Source organism: Uloborus diversus, chromosome 2 (genome assembly GCF_026930045.1).
Source record: "Uloborus diversus isolate 005 chromosome 2, Udiv.v.3.1, whole genome shotgun sequence".
Classification (NCBI taxonomy): domain Eukaryota; kingdom Metazoa; phylum Arthropoda; class Arachnida; order Araneae; family Uloboridae; genus Uloborus; species Uloborus diversus.
In genome coordinates, this window is record NC_072732.1 from 124,548,302 (window position 1) to 124,567,956 (window position 19,655).

At 33.9% G+C, this 19,655-nt stretch overlaps 1 protein-coding gene across 1 annotated transcript in view; it reads left to right on the top strand.

Annotated features, from left to right (window-relative positions):
• LOC129216523 (uncharacterized) overlaps positions 1–19,655 on the top strand; it is a 51,848-nt gene that overhangs the window by 26,938 nt on the left and 5,255 nt on the right. Inside the window, exons 6-9 of the mRNA XM_054850737.1 lie at positions 5,628–5,678; positions 13,627–13,753; positions 15,866–16,011; positions 19,479–19,602. Coding sequence (XP_054706712.1) covers positions 5,628–5,678; positions 13,627–13,753; positions 15,866–16,011; positions 19,479–19,602 — 448 coding nt within the window. The remainder of the gene's footprint in view (positions 1–5,627; positions 5,679–13,626; positions 13,754–15,865; positions 16,012–19,478; positions 19,603–19,655) is intronic.

Consider the following 19,655-nt stretch of genomic DNA (forward strand, 5'->3'; position numbering starts at 1 on the left):
TTCTTTTTGTTGATTCTCGGTATAAAAACGCGAAGATACGTAGATGCAAGGGCATGCACGGGGGGGGGGGGGGGAGGGGGGCACCTGTTGGCCCGAACTTGAAGGGGGCCCGAAAATTTTAAAGTAAGGAGTGAAATATATGTAGGGACGTAAGGGTAAACAACATGGAGAGAGACCCGTAAAAGTCGAGTGTGACGGGCCCCAAAATTTCTGTGCACGCCAGGGGTGCCCATCCCCCCCAAGCTCAATGGCGCAAAATCCCCCCCAAAAATTTTCTCACTTTCGAATCGGGTCAAACATAAGTTTTTGGAGTGTATAATTTCCAGTCAAATTCAAGGGGGGGGGGGGATTAGCGCTAAAAAATAACATTTGAACTGAAATATTATTGAATTGTTGACCTGCCTTGCCTCCCCAAATTTTACAACGTGGACCTTGAGTAAACAAGTTTTGGGTGCTCCTGAATTTTGCTTCACCTTATTTTTTTTTTTTTTCTTTTTTCAAACGTATGAATAATTACAGGAAGAGTGGATTCAACTTTCTGGCTTGGGATGAAGTCATTATTAAATGTATATAATACGAATCTATACAATATGAATCCTATTTTATTGTCACTTAGATAGCCCGGGGGTTTCTCCCCGGAAAATTTTCAAACTTGCAGTTTTAAAACCAGTTTTAGACGATCTCTGGTGATGTTAGGGGGACAAAAGGGTTGGTTACCCCTTCCCGGTAATTTTTCAATATTGAAACTTTAAAAGTGCAATTGTAGATAGTTGAACGTTGTGTTAAGGAGGGCTCTCCTTTATTTTCAAAATTGTGGTTCTAAAAACGAGTTTTAGACTATTTGTGGCAATGTTAGATAAAGAAGAGATCCTAGGGCTCGCCCCAGGAAAATATTTAAAATTAAAGTCTTAAAAGGGGCCGTGGTAGCCCGATCGGTAGAGTGTCGGATTCGGGGCCGGAGGGTCCTGGGTTCGAACCTCGATGGTCGAAGACCCACCGTCGTCATTAAAGGGGACTGGGCGACGTTAAATATGCTCGTGGTCTCAATGTCCTCCAAGTGAAACGATACCTCTGGGGGTGCTAGTACTAGGTAGCTATTAGCTCCTGGACTAGTTCTAAATTCTCATTAACTGTTCGATCCGGTGATGGTGCTGCCATCTATCGGTATATAAAATAATGGAGGCAAGGCACTTAGTATGCAGTCCTCGACATAAATACAGTTGTAGTCAGTTGTGACTCTGAATAGGAATAGGAATAGGAAAGTCTTAAAAACGTTATCTATGGTTGAGGGAAAAGCAGTTTTCTGAAATCGAAGCTCTAAAATTGCAATTGTAGCCGACCTTTGTGACGTTAAGCAAAAGAGTTTTCGGAAGCTCTCCCGTAATTTTCTAGAAATTGAAGCCCTAAAAACCAAATATAAGACGATTTTTTAAATAATGTTGACGAGATTGGGGGGGGGGAGGAAGAGGGGCTCTCCACTTAAATTTTCGAACTTGTAGCTTTAAAAACGCAGTTTTGATAGATCTTGATAATATTAGTGGAAGGTGAATTTCAGTGCCATTCCTCCGGCAATTTTTTAAAAATGATATTCCAGAAACGCAATTCTAGGCTTTTTTTTGATCGTGCTAAGGAAAAAGGTGGGAGTTGGGGGCTCTCTCCTATAAATTTTTCAAAACTGCAGTACTAGAAACGGAGTTTTAGATGATTCTTGATAATAAAGAGAGTCTTATTCTGGCGTTACAGTGGGGGAGCTCTTATGGAAGTTTTCCAAAATTGAAGTCGCATAGCCAAAAAAGATGGATCACGCACATTATGAGAGATCTTTGTCGGAAATCCTCAAAAATGGATTCAGCTATTCAGCACACATCGAAAATCAGAACTCGGAAATTTTAACGAATCAAATATCCTTCTATACATATCAGATATAGAAGAAAGTAAATATGATTTACGAAAAATAATTTAAACACCTTGAGAACAGACTGTTCTACTTCCATGAGCGAAAACCAACATCACTGAAAGTTTTAATGAAAATGATCTAATGATAAATTGAAACAATCAGTTTAAAAATGGTAGAGAAGATGGGAGTAAAGTGAAATGAGAAAAATTCTTCATAAGCTTAAGCTAGTTAATGAATAAAATATATTAATTATCGAGTGGAGTGATAAAAAATACGTTATTCGCAAACTTCAAAACTGGTTCTTAACGATTGTCAAGGTGCAAATGAATCAATTGTAAACTAGAGCATATGATCAGAATCATTACAAACACTAAAATATTTTTGACCTCTCTCCCTCTCATCACTGTCACACGTATTCATCATGAAAAATTGTGCTACTTCCAGAAAATTTATAAAAAATTGAAAAGATATCAAATCGTCTGATCCAGCTTTGAAACGGACACCAACTTATAGCCGTCTGTGATATTCCCTTCATTGAAAAGGAGACACGGTTATTAAATTTTGGAAAGAGTACCGGAGCCGTCGCTAGGTCAAAAAAAACGGGGAGGGGACGCTTTTGGCGGCCCCTTAATTGTTTCGAACGCATGTTTCAATGCTCAGAGAAAGAGAGAAGATTTGGCTTCTGATTTAGCAGGGATAGTCATATTACTAGACCTTATTACTAGCAATATAAATTTAATCGTAAGGATAATATTCAATCAGAATTAGGGGGTGTCGGAGGGTTACCTTCTTGCATTATTTCGAAATTGAAGATATAAAAATGCAGTTTTAGAGTATATTTTAAGTTTGTGAGGAAGGGAGGTCCAGGATAGCATCTCCCGATAATTTTTCCAAATTTAAGTTCCCAACAAAATCGTACGTTATATTTAACTATGTTCCGAAGAAGGGGTCCGGGGGCTCCCCCCCGGGAATTTTCAAGATTGTTATTTAAAAAATAGTTTTAGACGATCTATGGTGATGTTGAGAGAGGAAGAGACTCGGGGTCATCGTTCTATAATTTTTCAAAATGTAAACTTCAAGCACGCATTCCCGATTGGGAATTATTTCTGATTTCGTAAAGGGGGGTCCGGGGACTCCCCCCGGGAAAATTTTCAAAATTGTCGTTCAAAAAATTCAGTTTTAGACGATCTATAGTTATATTAAGGAGAAGAGGGATGTGGCCCCCCCCCCCGAAATTTTGAAGCCTTAAAAACACAATTGGAGACATTTTTTGTTAAAAATTTAGTGCACCGCCAGTTTCTTGAAACTATAGCTCCGAAGACGTATTTAAGCCTACCTTCGATGAAAGGGGGCGGGGGGAGTTTTGAAGGGGAAGGCATTCTCTTGAAAAAAATTCGATCTGTTGAAACCGCAATTTTAGAAGATTTTTGTTGATGTTAATGGGTGGAGATATTCGGAGTAATCCCCTGGCAAATTTTTACAAATTGAAATTTAATTAACGCAATCGTAGACGATTTTAAATACTGTTAGAAGGGTAGAAGGTTTTGGAGTTCTCCCCCGAAACATTTTCTGAATTTAAGTCTTAACAATGAAATTTTTGAGGATCTTCGGTAATATTTGGAGGACGACAGTTTTGGGAAACCTTAGGGAGTTTTTTTTTTAAATTAAAGTCCAAAAACAAAATTTATTCGACCTTGAATGATGTGAATGATTAATTGACAGGGCGTTTTTCAGAGGTTACGTTGGGAGCACTCTCACGGTTTCCCGAAATTGCAGTCCTAAATACTCAGGTGTAAGCCATCTTAAATGACGTTAGGGTAAGAATTGGGGTTGGAGAACGTTTTCCCGGGATTTTTTCAAAACCTAAGTTTTAAAAACTCACTTCCAGGCCAGCTTAGGGGACGTAAAAAGAAGGATTTGGAGTTCTCTACTCTTCCTTTCAGTATGGTCCCTCCTATCTTCATTGTAAATTTTAATTATTGATAAACACATTGTGATTTTTTTTTTTTTTTTTTCTAATTTTCCTTTGCCAAACACGATTATTTGCTTGGATTTTCCATAATAAAGTTTTCAATTTCTCGCCGAATATATTTTGGTTTTCTTGCAATACAAGCGTTTGCGGCTTTAGAGAAAGGACTTTTAACAATTTGAACGGATGTGGTAATTTTCTGCGATACCTTAGGTCTCTATTCCACTTCATTTTATTTTAAATATGCAACCTGCATCTCTTGATCAAGCTTTGATTTACTTACGATTTTTACATTCAAACATTTAGTACTTTTGGTGTGAGTATTCATTACAATACTTTTAATCTCTCTTTACATTTAACTGTTTTTCTTTCCTCTCTCTCTCTCTATTTGAAATTTATTTTGGCGACCCATACATTTTTCTCCACTTAGCAATGATTTTCATTACAACATTTTTCATTTAAAAAAAAAAAAATACATATGGGAATGTTTCGGCGACCCCTATCCTGTGGGCTGTCCTATTTATGTATGTGTTTTATTTTTATTTTTTTTAACTGAAGAACCATGAAGCATGATTTTGTATAACCAGGACCTCCGAGAGACAAGGCGTGCAGAATGTTAGTTTTGTCGCCGGTCATCCCCCCCATTAAGCTAATTTTACTCTAAGCGCAATACTTTAATCTGATCCGAGCCCATAGTTTCCGACTAGGCAGACATACCCACTCTGCTGCCTAGTGAAGAGTGTACTGTACTGAATACTTTTTTTTGCGTTAATAAAAATGTTTGAAGCGTACATTTTTGCGGCCTTTACTTAGATACTCCTAATAAAAGAGAATCACGGATGCTCCTAAATTGTATTTTAAGATTACATTTGCTATTCAAATTTTACAGAAAAAATACTTTTTTTCACTATTATTTCAATTGTTCATTTATAATTACTATTTTAATTTTGTAAAACAACGAAGAGTTTCCCTTTTTCTTCGTTAGTTGCATCGCTAAAATGAAATTGGCAGCCCCACTTCAGAAAAACTAGGGGGGGAGGGGGTGCTAGCTACTGCGACGGCCCGTAAGAGAGTACGTGAAAAAAGCATTATTAATGCATCTATTTATTATTGAATGAGTTTTAATATTTTTCATTCGAAATTTCGAAAATTTCATGTTCTAAAGAAAAAAACCTTCTGGAAAAAAAAATCCCCCCCAAAAATTTTGATGGCGCAACTTGCGCCATAATCCCCCCTTGTGGGCACCCCTGGTGCACGCCCCTGGGTAGAGGCGGCAGTTTCAAAGTTTGCCCCGGCTCAGAAAAATCGTAGATACGGATTATTAGGCCCTTATTAGGAATGTTTATGCATCATTAATTGTGTTAAATAATACAAAAGACGAACGAAAAGAGCTTTAATTACAACGTCAGAGCGCTGATGTACGGAAAATGAAAAAGGAATTTACAAACGTTACCTTGAATTTTCCCTCTCTATTACGTCACCACCTAAACAAAACAGGTGCATCCGGTCATGCTTTCCTAATAGAACGAGTTCCAGTCACGGCGGAAGAAGGCAGTTTATATGAAAGTGGAGAAATAGATTTCTGAATTCTTTTCTACGCAACTCATCTTCTTAAAATTTCGCAATTTTAGAATCGGATGTGACGCTTCTTGCTAATAATTTTTGCACAATCATAGACACTTTAGAATTGTTAATCGGAAATGATTTAGTTCTAGATGTGATTTCAAGAAATTTTATCTTATCTTTGTTCCTCTGCATTAGTGTTGTTTGCAGAAAACATGAACGCCGCTTTGTTGATTGTAGCGCTTTCAGGTAAGGAAGCATTGTTTTTTTTTTTTAGCTTTCCGGTGTAGAGGGTGGGACTAGATTCATGTGCTTTTATTGTTGTAAAAACACTAATGTTTGATAATATTTGGAAAAAAAATTGTCAATTCTCTGAAAAATACTAATACTACTTCATTCTCAATTTTTCGGAATGTTGGTGTGCAAAAAGAGTGGCACGAATCTATACATATAATAAAATAAGATGTTTGTGTGTGTGTGTGTGTGTGTGTTTGTGGCGCGCATCCCAGGAAAACGGTAAGGCCTAGAAAGATGAAATTTGGTATACAGGTGCAGTTTTTGCTGAAAAAGTGCACCTCGGGCTTCGATTTTTGATATTTTTATTAGAAAAAAAGTTATTTAATGTTTTATGCGTTTTTTTGCACTTTTTAGTACTTTTTACGTCACAAACCCCGAACCAATCGCACCACACAAATATTTTTTGTACTATAATGTAGGAAATTTAGTTTTAAATATGATGATTGAAAAAATTTTGAAGATAGAGCAATTTTTGTATTTTTTATTGATTTTTGAAAAAACCTTTATTTTACATTTTTTTCTGGGTTTAGTTTTTTTCGAAACCCATCCTGCGACAAGTATTGAACCCTCAATTCTAAAATTTTAGTTGGTAATAGTAAAAACATTCCGCCCTCTTCAGAAGAAAAAAGTTTTGAAAAATACGCAATAGTTTTTTTTTACAATTTTTTTAATGGCAGAACACAACGCGCGCTGTTCGCTTGCCGGCTGAGTTCCGAGTTTACCTCATCACGTGATCCAACTGAAATCGTTTGCCTTCTCTTCACCTTTCTTTTTCTTTTTTTTTTTTTTTGCAAGCGCTACTTTTTGAACACTACGGGGAACAAAGAGCTTTTATTTTTGAGGGCTATTTTGATTAAATAAATAAAGTCCGCGATTTTTTGCATGATCTTCGTTTCTGTTACGAATTGGCGGTTAGGTTAGGTAGATACAGAGATAGATAGAGGTTGAGTGGACAAAAAATGTTTTTGTTTTCGAATTAATACTTATATAAATAAAAAAGATTGTACTGTCAGGAGGTAGATATGCGCAGATCGTATAGATTGATAGATAGACAAATATAGAGTTCGATATAGCAGATGGACAGCAAGAAAGAGGCATGTCCGTCATTTAAGGAATTTCAACGGGGTGTCAGTGCCCCCCTCCCCACACACACCATGACTTTGAAAAAACAATGCTTTCACATAAAAGTGGAAGTGCTTTTTGTTATTTTTCGCCAAAATTTGCATGAAGAGTACGTCGTACCCCCTCCTTTAAAAATATTCCAAACGACGGAACTGGAGATAGATCTAGAAAATATTTTATTCAAACTACTAATGATATACATAGATATAGATTGATTGATACCGCCACGAAATTTGTTTAAGCAGCCGCCGAAGGCGGCAACATCGGTGTAAAATGGCGAATGATAATATTGAGAAAAAAGAGAAAAACGTTGATTAATACCGTCGCTAAGTTGTCTAAGCAGCCGCCGAAGGCGGCAACTCTGGCGCAAAAAGGCGAATGGCGTAAAAAGGCGGACCAGCTGGTCGCCGCAGGCGGCTAGTACTCTAATAAAAGTGTTCGAATGAGTAGAGGGGTATAGTGGAGCTGGAACGCGCTGGTACTGCGATACGGTACTTTTCTCCAAGTTTTCAAAAGGTTCCGAAATAATATTCTTGTTTCAAATAAAGCAATTTTTTTTAAATTTGAAAATCTGAATTTCTCTTCAAAATTGTCCAATTTGACTCTGTTCAAATCTGAGTCCTGCCTAAAATGGACAAAAAATATTTTCAAACCATAAAACAAATATCGTTGTTTTGAAATGTGTCAGCCAGACTTGGAAGAGAAAGGGATGCCATCCATGTGTTACATCTTTTGAAATTTATTTAGTATTTAGCATATTTTTTAGTTTTGATATTGTCTAATAGCAATCAGTAAATGACAATTTTTATTAGTAACAACGATTTTGACAACAATTTTAATAGTAATATTAATTTACATGAGCTCCGGCAGAATCACATGTAGGGGTTGCAACCGCATGTAACCCCCCCCAAATAGTATATTTTTTTATATTTATTTATTAATTTTTTAAAGCTGAATTCTGTGACAAATTTTCATCTTTGTTAATTTTATTAAATTTATTAGTTTTATTTATTTGATCACAATACTATTTTTATTTGTCCTTTGCATAAAATGAATGCAAATTAATTTATTTTAAATTAATAATTTATTAAAGAAACAGCACTAAAAAGTATTAAAATTAATAAAATTCTGATTTTGAAAACCAGGGGAGTGAACCCTTGCTGCCCCCTGTCGGCGCTCACAGACATAAACGTGAGATTAATAACTTTCATGATGATTCTTATAGTTTTTAGCCTACTTTCCCAGTAAAAGTCAGAAAAAGAAGAAAAAAGCATGAAAGAAGGCTTAATGCATCTTAAAAATATCCCGAAAAACAAAAAAAAGTCAAAAATAAAAAAAATAATTAAATAAATATCGAAAAATTAAAAATTGGAAAGTAGGGTATTGAGATGGGGAAAAATGTCTGTCGGTCTGTCTGTCTGTCTGTCTGTCTGTCGGTCTGTCTGTCGGTCTGTCTGTCTGTCCCCCCCTAATAACTTTTGAATGAATAGTCCGATTCGAACAAACTTTTTTTTTGTTCGAAAGATCTCGGCAAGGACACCTCATTCCCATATTTCACTTTTTGATTTGAACCATTTTTTGTTCAATTTTGAACAGTTCAAAAAAACTTAACATTAGCTCCTACGGGGAAATTCAAGGCAATTCCGAACTGTGAGGCGAATTTGCTTCAAACAAACTTTGTAGAAAAAAGCTTTTGATGAAAAACTTGTATATAAAATATCTTTTTGATTTGAACAATTTTCTGTTCAATTTTGAACAGTTCAAATCCCTTAACATTAGCGCCTACGGGGAAACTGAAAGTCAATGTAGATTCCGTACTTGAAGGCGGATTTACTTCAAACAAATTTTGTTGGAAATAGCTCTTGACGCCGAACTCCAGACTCCGACTCCGAGAATTTAGGGGCACCTGAATCCGAATCCGACTCCTGTGCCCGACATTTAATCGGACTCCGACTCCCCGACTTCGACTATGACTTCCTAGCTTTGGCAAAAATTTATACACGGACAAATGACTGACTCCGATTCTTGGATATTCGACTCCGACTCCTTCATCCCAAAATTAGATTGACTCCGACTCCGACGCTATGGTTTTAACTGTGAAATAATTATTGTTGATGTGATTTGTTTTTATTTCAACGCTAAAGTTTTTATTTAGGTATTCAGTTTTCGGTGAATAAACTCGAAGTCATTTATGTTTCTACAAAAAGATACGCGCAGACGATTTTTTTTTTTTTTTTGACAATGAAAAGTATTTCTTTACGCTGACATTTTATTGTTTTTATTTATCTTGATAAGTGCATTAATTCATTTAAAAAATTATTTTTGGCAACAGGGGAAAAGAAACGATTTTTTTTTTTGATAGGATGTATTTATTTTAATGAGCTTATTAATTTTTATTATTTTTTTTTCGTTTTGAAAGCTGTTGAAGAATTTTTTTTAAATGAAAAAAAGTGTATTAGCTGCTTTGTTTAAAAGTTGCTGCTATTTTATTTGTTCGTTTTGTTTTTTTTTCTTTTTTTTTACGCATCTAATTTTTTTAGATGAGTGAGGAATATTTTATTCCTAGAAAGTAGCTTAAAATATTGGAAAAATATGTTTGAAACAATTTGCGATGTTAGCTATTTTGAGAACATTGATCAGGTACTAGAAAGTAGTATGGGTATACGGGAAAGTAGGCTCGTCTAGTTCTAGACAGAACTTCTTGTTTTAAAAGCGTTTTGTAGTTTTTCCTTGTCTATTGAATATAATTTTATTTTTAACTGCCAAGGTGTATAAGAATGCATCCCTTTCCGACGCTTTTGGACATAAACATGATGTACTAAATTTTCGTGATGTATAGTTTTAAAATGTATTGAAGTTAGTTCCTTCGTTTTTAATATTTTATTTTAAAAGCTAGCACCCCTCTCATGACCCCCAGCCGGAAATCATAGAAATAAACATGACTTAATATTTTTCCTAATGCACATTGTAGTTTCAGTATTTTGTGATTTGCCCTTTATTTAAAACGAATTTAACTAAATTTATATTGCGAACATAATGGGGTCGTTTCCGAAATTTCAAAAGTATTTTTTTCTGGAAAAGCATGCTTAGAAACATAGGATCTGACCATGGTTAAATAATTTGTTTACGTTTAATATTTTTAAAAAAATACTTAAATCGGTGCGCTTTCATTGCGCTTCTGCCGATGACATCACAAATGATGAAATGCCATTCAGTGTTGCCATTCACAGAGCAAAATATTTAACTCGCGTCCTTACTCACGTGTATTGGCAGCGATACGGTTGAAAGCAAGCATAGAGCGCAATATTTAATTCGCTTTTTGATTATTATAACGTGGAAATGCAGTAGAAAGATGAGCCCAAGTGCATCATTTGTGACGTCATCAAGACCACGCCTTGTTTGAAAAATCGGACGTAATTAAAAAATAACTGTTGGGAAAATGAAAGTATTTTCTGGGTTCATGGTATTGTTTTTGTCCATTCTACCAATTTTAGTCACTAAAAGTAGTACTTTTGACTGAAGGAAACAACCCCCATTAGTTTATTCATTTATTATTATTTTTTTTATGTCACAATAAATAAATAAATATCTAAATCAACTTTCAGTATTTTGTAGTTGGTCCTTTTGTTTAAGATGAATTAATTTTAGTTTTCTGTTGTGTAAAAAATTATTATTTTTTATTATGTTTCAAATAAATAGATAAATAAGTAAATACGGGATTTTTTAAATTATTTCCCCCCCTCAAACGCCAAGTGGATGCAAGTACACCCCCACCTTGTAACCCCCTGCCGTCACTCCTAAGCATTAGCATGACTTAATATTTTTCTTGATACACATCGTAGTAATTTCTTTTTTTTTTTAATTAGGTTTTTCTAAAGCATTATTTTCGTCCCTTTACACCTCCCTACTGGCGTCCATGTTAATCTACATAGTGACTTTATGCAAGTGTATCGTATTTAGGACTCAAACATTTTGATCTCAGCTGAATTTGCGATTACAATTTGAGACATTAGAATCTCTTTCTTTTTTTTGTTTTTTTTTGTTTTGTTGTTGATAAAATTCAGATTCTAATGTCGCAATAATATGGAAAAAATATTTGTTATATATTATTTGTATTAAAATATTTATGAAACAAATTTTGATCCTGGGGGGACACATCCTATTGTCCTAAATCTTATGGTCCGTAAAAGGTTAAAGTAAAAAAAAAAATCCTTCCCTTATTATTTATTTGAAGGAGGCAAATTTATACGTTTGTGAATACTTGCATACATCTCGTTCTTTATTTCATTAATAAAGTTTCGCAATATTTGACTACAGCGGAACATGTTGATGGGGAAGGGGGGGGGGCAGTGTCTTATTGTGCCTCCAATCCTATCTACTATCAAAAAGTGTTTTAGATTAATCCCAAGTCTAAATGTTTTAGAGCAGTGTTTCTTAAATTGTGTTCCGCGGAACCCCAGGGTTCCACGGAGCTCTCTCAGGGGTTCCGTGAGATTTGTATATTTTTTTTTCACACCTTTCAAATTTGTCACTTAAAAAATTGAAAGGAACAACGCCTTTTCAAAAATACATTTACTCTCATTTTCGCATTTTCTCTAAGCATTATTACCCATCTGGAATATCCACTATGGAAACAATTTTTATTTCTCGCCTAAAATAATGCAAATTTTTGACTATCAAAAATAGTATGAAATGGTGCCTTTAAGGTTTTAACTTCGAAATTTTTTCCAGATCAATCCTAAAATGCCTATTTTCACCTAATGTCACCAAAGATAACATAAAATTGGGTTTTAAAAAAATCTTCAATTTTGAAAAAGTTTCGGAAGGAGCTACTGATTCCCTAATATCGCCAAAAATAGTTCAAAAGTGGCTTCAATTCTGAACAAATTTCAGGAATGCATCCCAAATCCCTCTCCTACAACATTACCAAATATTGCCGTAAATTGCGATTTTTGACATCAATTTCAAATATTTTGCCACTCTCGCAGTATCTACGACAAGGCCGTGGTGGCCTGATCGGTAAGGCATCGGACTTTTGACCGGAGGGTTTGACCTATCCGGTCGAAGATCCACCGTCTTCATTAATGGTGACTGGAGGACATTAAATATGCTCGTGGTCACAAAGTCCTCCAAGTGAAACGATACCTCTGGGGGTGCTGAATCAGGGATTTCTCGGTTACTGGTCTACCAGCAAAAAAACAGAGCTGTCTTCAGGGCCCCGTCCAACTGGTTAAACCACAAACAGTGGTAGGTACGGGGGACTCTGGAGTGAAAAGTAACTGTGGCAGCACTTGAAAGGACAGTTTAAGCATTTAACGAGTGATGACCAATTTAAGGAGCAGTACTGGTCACGAGGGTCTAAATGGTTTAGTTCTCTCTAAGGTCCGTATATATACAGCGACTCTATATCTGTCTGAGGGAACACACAGTGACATCAAAAACTCGGATTTGTAAATAAATAAAAAAAAAGAGATATTTTAAAAATTTTAATTTTAAGTTTTAAAACCTTTTCTACATAAATTTAAGTGAAATATTAACACTTTTGTAGGGAAAGAAAATCAGTATTTCTTTTCCTAATTAAGAAGATTTTAATCATATAACTCATGCATAAATTCTGAGGTTATTTATCCCTTTTAAAAAATCTGAGTATTTCTCAGAATCACAAATAGGAGTGTATTGATGTTTTACAATAATAAATAATAATTAGCAATTATCAATAATTAAAATGATCTACTGTTATGTGTATTTAATTAGCGATTTAATGACAAATAGTTAATGTGATAGGCTCTTTGAGGTAAGAACCTGGGCATTCTCTGAAACAGAATACTGGCTACGCAACTGCAAACTGTTGAAAGCACAAGGATTCCATGAAAAAAGTGAGCATTCAAAAGGATTCCACTAATAAAAAAAATTAAGAAACTCTGTTTTAGAGTATCAAAATTTAAATTTAAATTATTAATGAGCAGCGATTTTACTGAAGATGTATTATAATTTCAATGCATTTACATGAATCTAAAGAGTGTTTACTAACCCATTTATCTACTGATGCTGTTATATTATTGCTAATGAATATTTCTTATAAATAATAATCAAAATGCATTAGTCTGAGTTTTTGGGTTTCCAAACATGTTATTACATCAATGATTTGTGGCGGTTCAAACACAAAATTATTTCTTTCGATGTTTTTCTACCTTAAAATGAAGTTTAATTGTCTTTTACATTCTAAAATTTACATGTTCTTACACTTTAATGTGTTATTAAATGTTACTGTATTATTCGCAATGCATCGAACGTTATTTTACAAATATCTTTTTAACACTCACATGTGCTTTATCATTGGAACTATTTTTTAAGTTTCGGCCTTTAATTTAAAATACTGCTGTCACATTTCGTGTGCTACTTAATAATAATATTGCGTCGTCATAATCTAGCAGATTTTTATGTACGTTTGTCAATGTCTCATTCGGATTTAAATTTTATTAAAAGAAAAATAACGAGGAAAAAGTATTTTAAAAAAATTAAAGGTAGTGCTTAAAACTTCTCTAATCTTCTTACTCAAAAAAATTTCTTTTAAACTAAAACCAAAGAAAGTATAATTGAAGAAATAAAAATCGTCCCACCTTGCTCCTCTTCCCTATAAGATAATAATTTGAACAGGTCTAAATCCGACTTGATCGCCGTGATTTTAATTTTGGTTATTTTTCAATGTACTGTTATTTCTTTGAGATGTATATTTCTTCTTGTTATACATTTTTGTCTCTCTGTGTTTCATTTTTAGCCTGTCCGTTGTTAGTTTCTTCGGATTGTGATTTCGAAGACTTTAGATGTTGCTTGTCTGGTTTCTTAAATTTTATCGATCCATCTGGAATAAGACTCACAGAACAAAATATCGCAACTTCTTGCACGTAAGTTTAAAGACTTTAAAGACTATTTGCATCCTTAAGTTAAGTAAATTTTCAATTATTTTAAACCGCACCCTATATAACCTTTGTTCGGGAACTTTTCACCGGTCACCCGCGAGGTTGGTCAGGTTGCAGTTAGTACGTCGCTAGAATTTTTCTGGTGAACCCGGTAGAGCAGCTGTGTTTCCAAACACTCGCGGTTACAGAGCGGTAATTCTAGTTCAACAGCAGACGACGCTCCAATCAAACAGAGTGGAAAAACTGAAACACGATTGGGTTGACCAAAAACTACCACGTGGTTTCGCTAACCACGTCGAGATGGCGGTGCGAACGATCGCAACCGGGTTGACCGCCAGAGCGTTTCCGAAAGCTAGTAGGTGACGTCACCGTTCGAAAGCGCTTGAGGTGGCGCCGCGGGCGGCGCCACACAGTGGGGCGATCTTATAGTAATTTTGGACATTGGGCGGAAAATTAAACCATTTAGTATTGCCTTTTTACTGTGGTATTGATAAACAAAGAACATATTCCCACTAACATACTAGTTTTTAACATTATATTTTACCCGAAGATAATGACTGGAATTCGAAGAATTTACTTGCTACTTCGTTAGTTGACAATTTAGTAAACAGTAGGCAACTTGTTTAAGAACTTAACAAGTTTAAAGTTGTAATGTGCTGGGCTTTATGCACCCCTAATAATTAACAAAAACACTGAAAAAAGTATCTTAGAAAATAAAAAAAAATTGGGGATAAATTTCAAAGTATTTTTAATATATTTTTGAATTACGAAAATCGTTAACAAACGCTAACAAAACTATTAAATCCATACATTGTAGAGAGTTTAACCTTTTATAATCCAGTTTCAGTTCTTGCCTAAACCTGCCTATTCAAAAGATATTGACAATTAAACATGTTTACATTTTTCAGTTTGTTTACTTTTTATTACAAGTCCTTTCAATTTAATCCCTCGGAGAATTAGTTTAATAGTAATAGAGATAACAATAGGGATGCATTTAATAATTTATTAATCAATTCCGATCCTCAGATTTCAAATTTGCGACCAAAAATTTACAATTTACAACAAGAAATGCCCCAAGTAGTAATGAATTTGCTTGAAGATGATGTAATGGAAATTAGATAAACTAATGCTTCACATCTCTATGAAATTTGGCATTAATTGTTAATTACTTATTTCATTTTCCATTAATTTTACACTTTAAATGATTATTTTTACACTTTAAATAGCAAAATATAATCAAACTGTTAAGTTGAAATTGGTTTTACTGAAATGTTCAACCTCTCCATACACTTGCCCCAGTGTGCGCCACCTCAAGCGCTTTCGAACGCTTGCGGTGGCACCGACGCGACTATTCCTTGTTTCCGAACGTAGTCAATCACCCTAGAATAATGTGGACTTCTGCATGCTAAACGTTTTGTTTAATTGCTTAGTTAAAATTAATGTTACATAACAAGTAGGTTTAACACTGAATAGGTTTCGGGGGATGAGAGTAAAATATCGTTCTATTAAAAACCTTGTCATCTTTTTATTTCTTTCTCCTTTCTTTTGTAAGAAGCAAAGTGATACTTTAGGACATAAGTGAACAAAGTCTTTTTCCTGTTTAGGTTTTTTGCGTCAAATTAAAGTCAAAAATACCTTTCAATACTACTGTTAGTGCATTATAAAACTGCAGAATATTTGCATGCATCATAGTTACATATTCTGTATCCATAATGGCATTCTTTTGATAAACTAATGATCTATGACTGATTCATAAAAAACTATTGAATACCCATTCATTTCGAAAACTTTGAAGCAAAATTCTCTTAGCAACATATACTCTATTTATTTACTTGTTACATTAACTTTTTATTTGAAAAAGTATTATTTAGACTGGAAATACATGCTTAAACCAAATGAATATTTTGTAGCTGTCATAGTGTTACTACATACGCATTTTAGGTTCAAAATATAATGGGAAATTTCATTAACAGGGTTCAAAATAATATGTATATAGATTTTTTTTCGTTCTTCAAAATGAGGAAACAAAATTTTATTCGCTTATTTGAATATATTCAATATATCAATCGATTTTCATGCATATATTTATTTTTACAGGTTACGCGATGAAGCTTTTGAATGTTTCGACAATTTCGAGGATCAGTGCTTGCTAGAAGAAATTGAAGTTCTGAAAAAAACTATCAACCAGTCCAAAGAGTTTTTAACAAATGTTGTATGCTCACAAGAATCAGATTTCATTTCTGGTGATTTATTTATTCTTTTGATATACCAACATATGAATTTATCTTAAACTTCAACTATGCATATTGATTAATATATAATTTGCTTTCAGTTATAAGCTTTTACAACTTTAAAGCAGGAGAAGACAGATGCAAATAAGGGTACATGAAGGAATTTTTTTATAACGTTTGTTTATAATACCTATGAGGAGGTTAATTCAGTATAATGTTTGCTTCTAATGTCTATGAGGAGGTTAATTCAGTATAATGTTTGCTTTTAATATCTATGAGGTGGTCATTTCACTCTAACGTTTACTTCTAATATCATTTAGGAAGTTAACTCTGTCTAACGTTTGCTTTTTACATCTATGAGAAGATTAATTCAGCATGACGTTCGCTTCTAATATCTATGAAGAGGTTAATTCAGTATGACGTTCGCTTCCAATTACCCGACTGCGCGTGCGCGACGCAAAGGAGGGTTAGTGTGTTTATCAGTCTATGTATGTATGTATGTCTGTTCCTATGTGGCGTTCTACAGGCTAAACGCCTTGGTCAATTTTCGTAATTCTTCCGTCAATCGATTTGTCTTAACCTTAGGAGTGTCACTAAACACATGACAGTAATCAGAAGTACCATTTCAAAAACCAGTTGCCATTTTGTCAGTTTGGGATCGGCTCACGCTGGGTGTCGCACACTGTGTCGCACGCTACCTGCGTGCGACAAATGCAAATAGTTTTCACTGCCTGAATTTTTTGTTTACTAAGTCTACTAATTGGGATCTCAGTGGCCGAGTGGTCTAAGCGATTGCTTCTCCCACAGGGGCGGTGGGTCTAGACACCCTCGCTCTGGATGTACTTTCCCCTCTTTCTGATGTAAATTCTTTCATGTGTTCTTTATATGTATTCTGTACTGTAATAAAAAATATATATCATGCGTAACGAAGGCTCAGATTCTAGTCCTCATCAAAATAAACCTGTGCAAAAAGCACCAAAAGAAAGAAAGTCTACTAATTCGATTTTCATCTCTAACATGTTGCATTTGTTTTTGCCTTGATTCAAGGGACTGAGTTTTACGTCGTGTTCTTTCTTGAGAGGCTTTTTTTAGTATAAATCATATCAATCATAACTCTTCTTTTTTTAATTTTGCGAGAATGATTTGATTGACGGGACGTTTCCGATTTCGTGTTATCATGAGTTATACAGGCTGTTTATATAGCTGTGCTGTGGTTGACTTAAGTTCGCGCAATTTTGTCGAAGGTCAAGCACATGTAGCTTTTTTAAGTCGAGTTAGGTCCCTAGGGGGACTAATTATCAGTAGTTTAGGCCACCGCAAGTTAGTTAATAAATCTCACGATACAAACAAACTCTGTCAATGAAATGACGAGGTTGCGAAATGTATCGTCTTATAATCATAATAACTAAGTCAATGAAAAGTAACAAAAAAGTGTAAAATAAAAAAATATTAAATAAAAACAAAAAACCCGACTGCGTAAAAACCAAAACAAAAAAAAAAAAAAAAACAAAAAAAAAACTAAAAAGAAAAATGTATAAGCCCAGTAGTTTAGAATGTATTAAGTACTACTGAATAACTACACTGTTGAAATAGTTTTATAACCGTACACAGATAAGACAAATCATAAATTCAAAAGCAGAATAGAAGGATCAACAGTCGGGGCTCATTCAAATTTTACGGGGTTCCTTGAATCAGAAAGGAATGGGCTTCGACTGTTGATCCTTCCATTCTGCTTTTGAATTTATGATTGGTCTTATCTGTGTACGGTTATAAAACTATTTCAACGGTGTTGTTATTCAGTAGTACTTAATAAATTCTAAACTATTGGCTTATACATTTTTCTTTTTAGTTTTTTTTTTTGGTTTTTACGCAGTCTTGTTTTTATTTTTATTTAATAATTTTTTATATCTATGAGGAGGTTAACTCAGAATAACGTTCGCTTCTAATATTTATGAAGAGGTTGATTCAGTATAAGTTTGCTTCTAATCTCTGCGAGAAGGATAAAAAATCCGATTTCACTAATTGCTCGATAATGTGCAAGCATATTGTAATCTAATTTATTAATGTAATTTGTAACGATTGTCTAGTAATCAAAATGTAAAACAAAATGTACCGGATTAAACTCCATTTCGTGACATACTTTATGGAAAGTAATAATTATGAAACGTAAATTTTCAATTCAAACCTTAAACATATGTTTTTAGTGATTTAAGTGAAAAATCAACGTAAATAACGCACAAATACTGAAGAAAACTTTTCTTCAGTATTTGTGCTTTATTTACGTTGGTTTTTCACTTCAATCATTTTGTAGCACAAAGCTTATATAATAATTTTTCAGTGTGTTTTTAGAAAAACTTTCTTCATAGCGTGTATTAATGAAAATCAGTAAAATATTATTCTGTGGTGTTAGAAAAAATATTTTAAAGGGAAAGATTTCTTTACACCATAAGTGCACAAAAGCGTATGGAAGTGCTATTCAACATTAATGCTTTTTTTCCCTGAAATGTTTTTAAAAAAAGCTCTTTCTTTTTACAAACAGAGACATATTTTAAGAGTTTGCATTGGTAAAGAGTTAAATGACAAAAAACAAAATGTTTTAAAAGAAGGAAAATCGATTGGGAGTCATTAAAATAACTGATAAAATCTTATTAGTGAATCCTTTTTTCTTCAAATCAGACTATTTACTAGCTACAAGCTATTGATTATAATAGTTTTAGCGAGTATTTTCATAACTCCTTATTGTGTTTTCTCTTCTCCTGTAAAAAAGTTTACTTTTGTCACTTAACTCCCTTTCAATATCGACTCATCATTTCATAATGGGGTCGTTTCCAAAATTTTAAAAGTATTTTTTTTTCTGAAAGAACAGGCTTAAAAACATAGACTGTAACTATTTTTTTAAATAATTTGTTTAAGTTTAATATTAAGAAAAAAAAACTTAAATCGGTGTTCTTTTATTGTTTATATTTCATGCGATGACATCACAAATGCTGAAATGCCATTTCGTGTTGCCATTCACAGAGCAAAATATTTAATTCGCATCTTTACTCACGTGTATTGATAACAATATTGTTGATAGCAAGCGAGAGCGCAGTCTTTCATTCGCTTCTTGATTATCATAACGTGGAAACGCGATAAACAGATGCGCCATAGTGCATTATTTGTGACGTCATAAAGACCACGCCTTGTTTGAAGAATCGGACATTTTAAAAAATTAAATAAAAATAACTGTTGGGAAAATGAAAGTATTTTCTGAGTCCGTGTTATTTTTTTTTGCTCATTCTATCCATTTCAATGACTAAAAATAATACTTTTGACTGAAGGAAACCATCCCATTTATCTATTTTCGTTTTTTGTATTTTTAGTGCACAATATTAAGAGAAATACGTGCCTTATTATTTTTAAGCACTTGCATTTATTATTAAAATTACTTATTAACGCTTAAATTGTTTTTGTGATTTTAAACATTTTTAATACTTTAGGTGTAACAGAAAATCAGGCTTGTTTCGAAAAGTCTTCCAAAAGTTTTCAATCTTGCTTTAACCGAAGTATTATTCCTGAGCATGAAAATGATGATGATGAAACGCAATGGAAAGTTTCATGCTGGTAAGTAATCAGTGTAATTACATAACTAAGAGAATCAGCTGACCAAGTTTTTT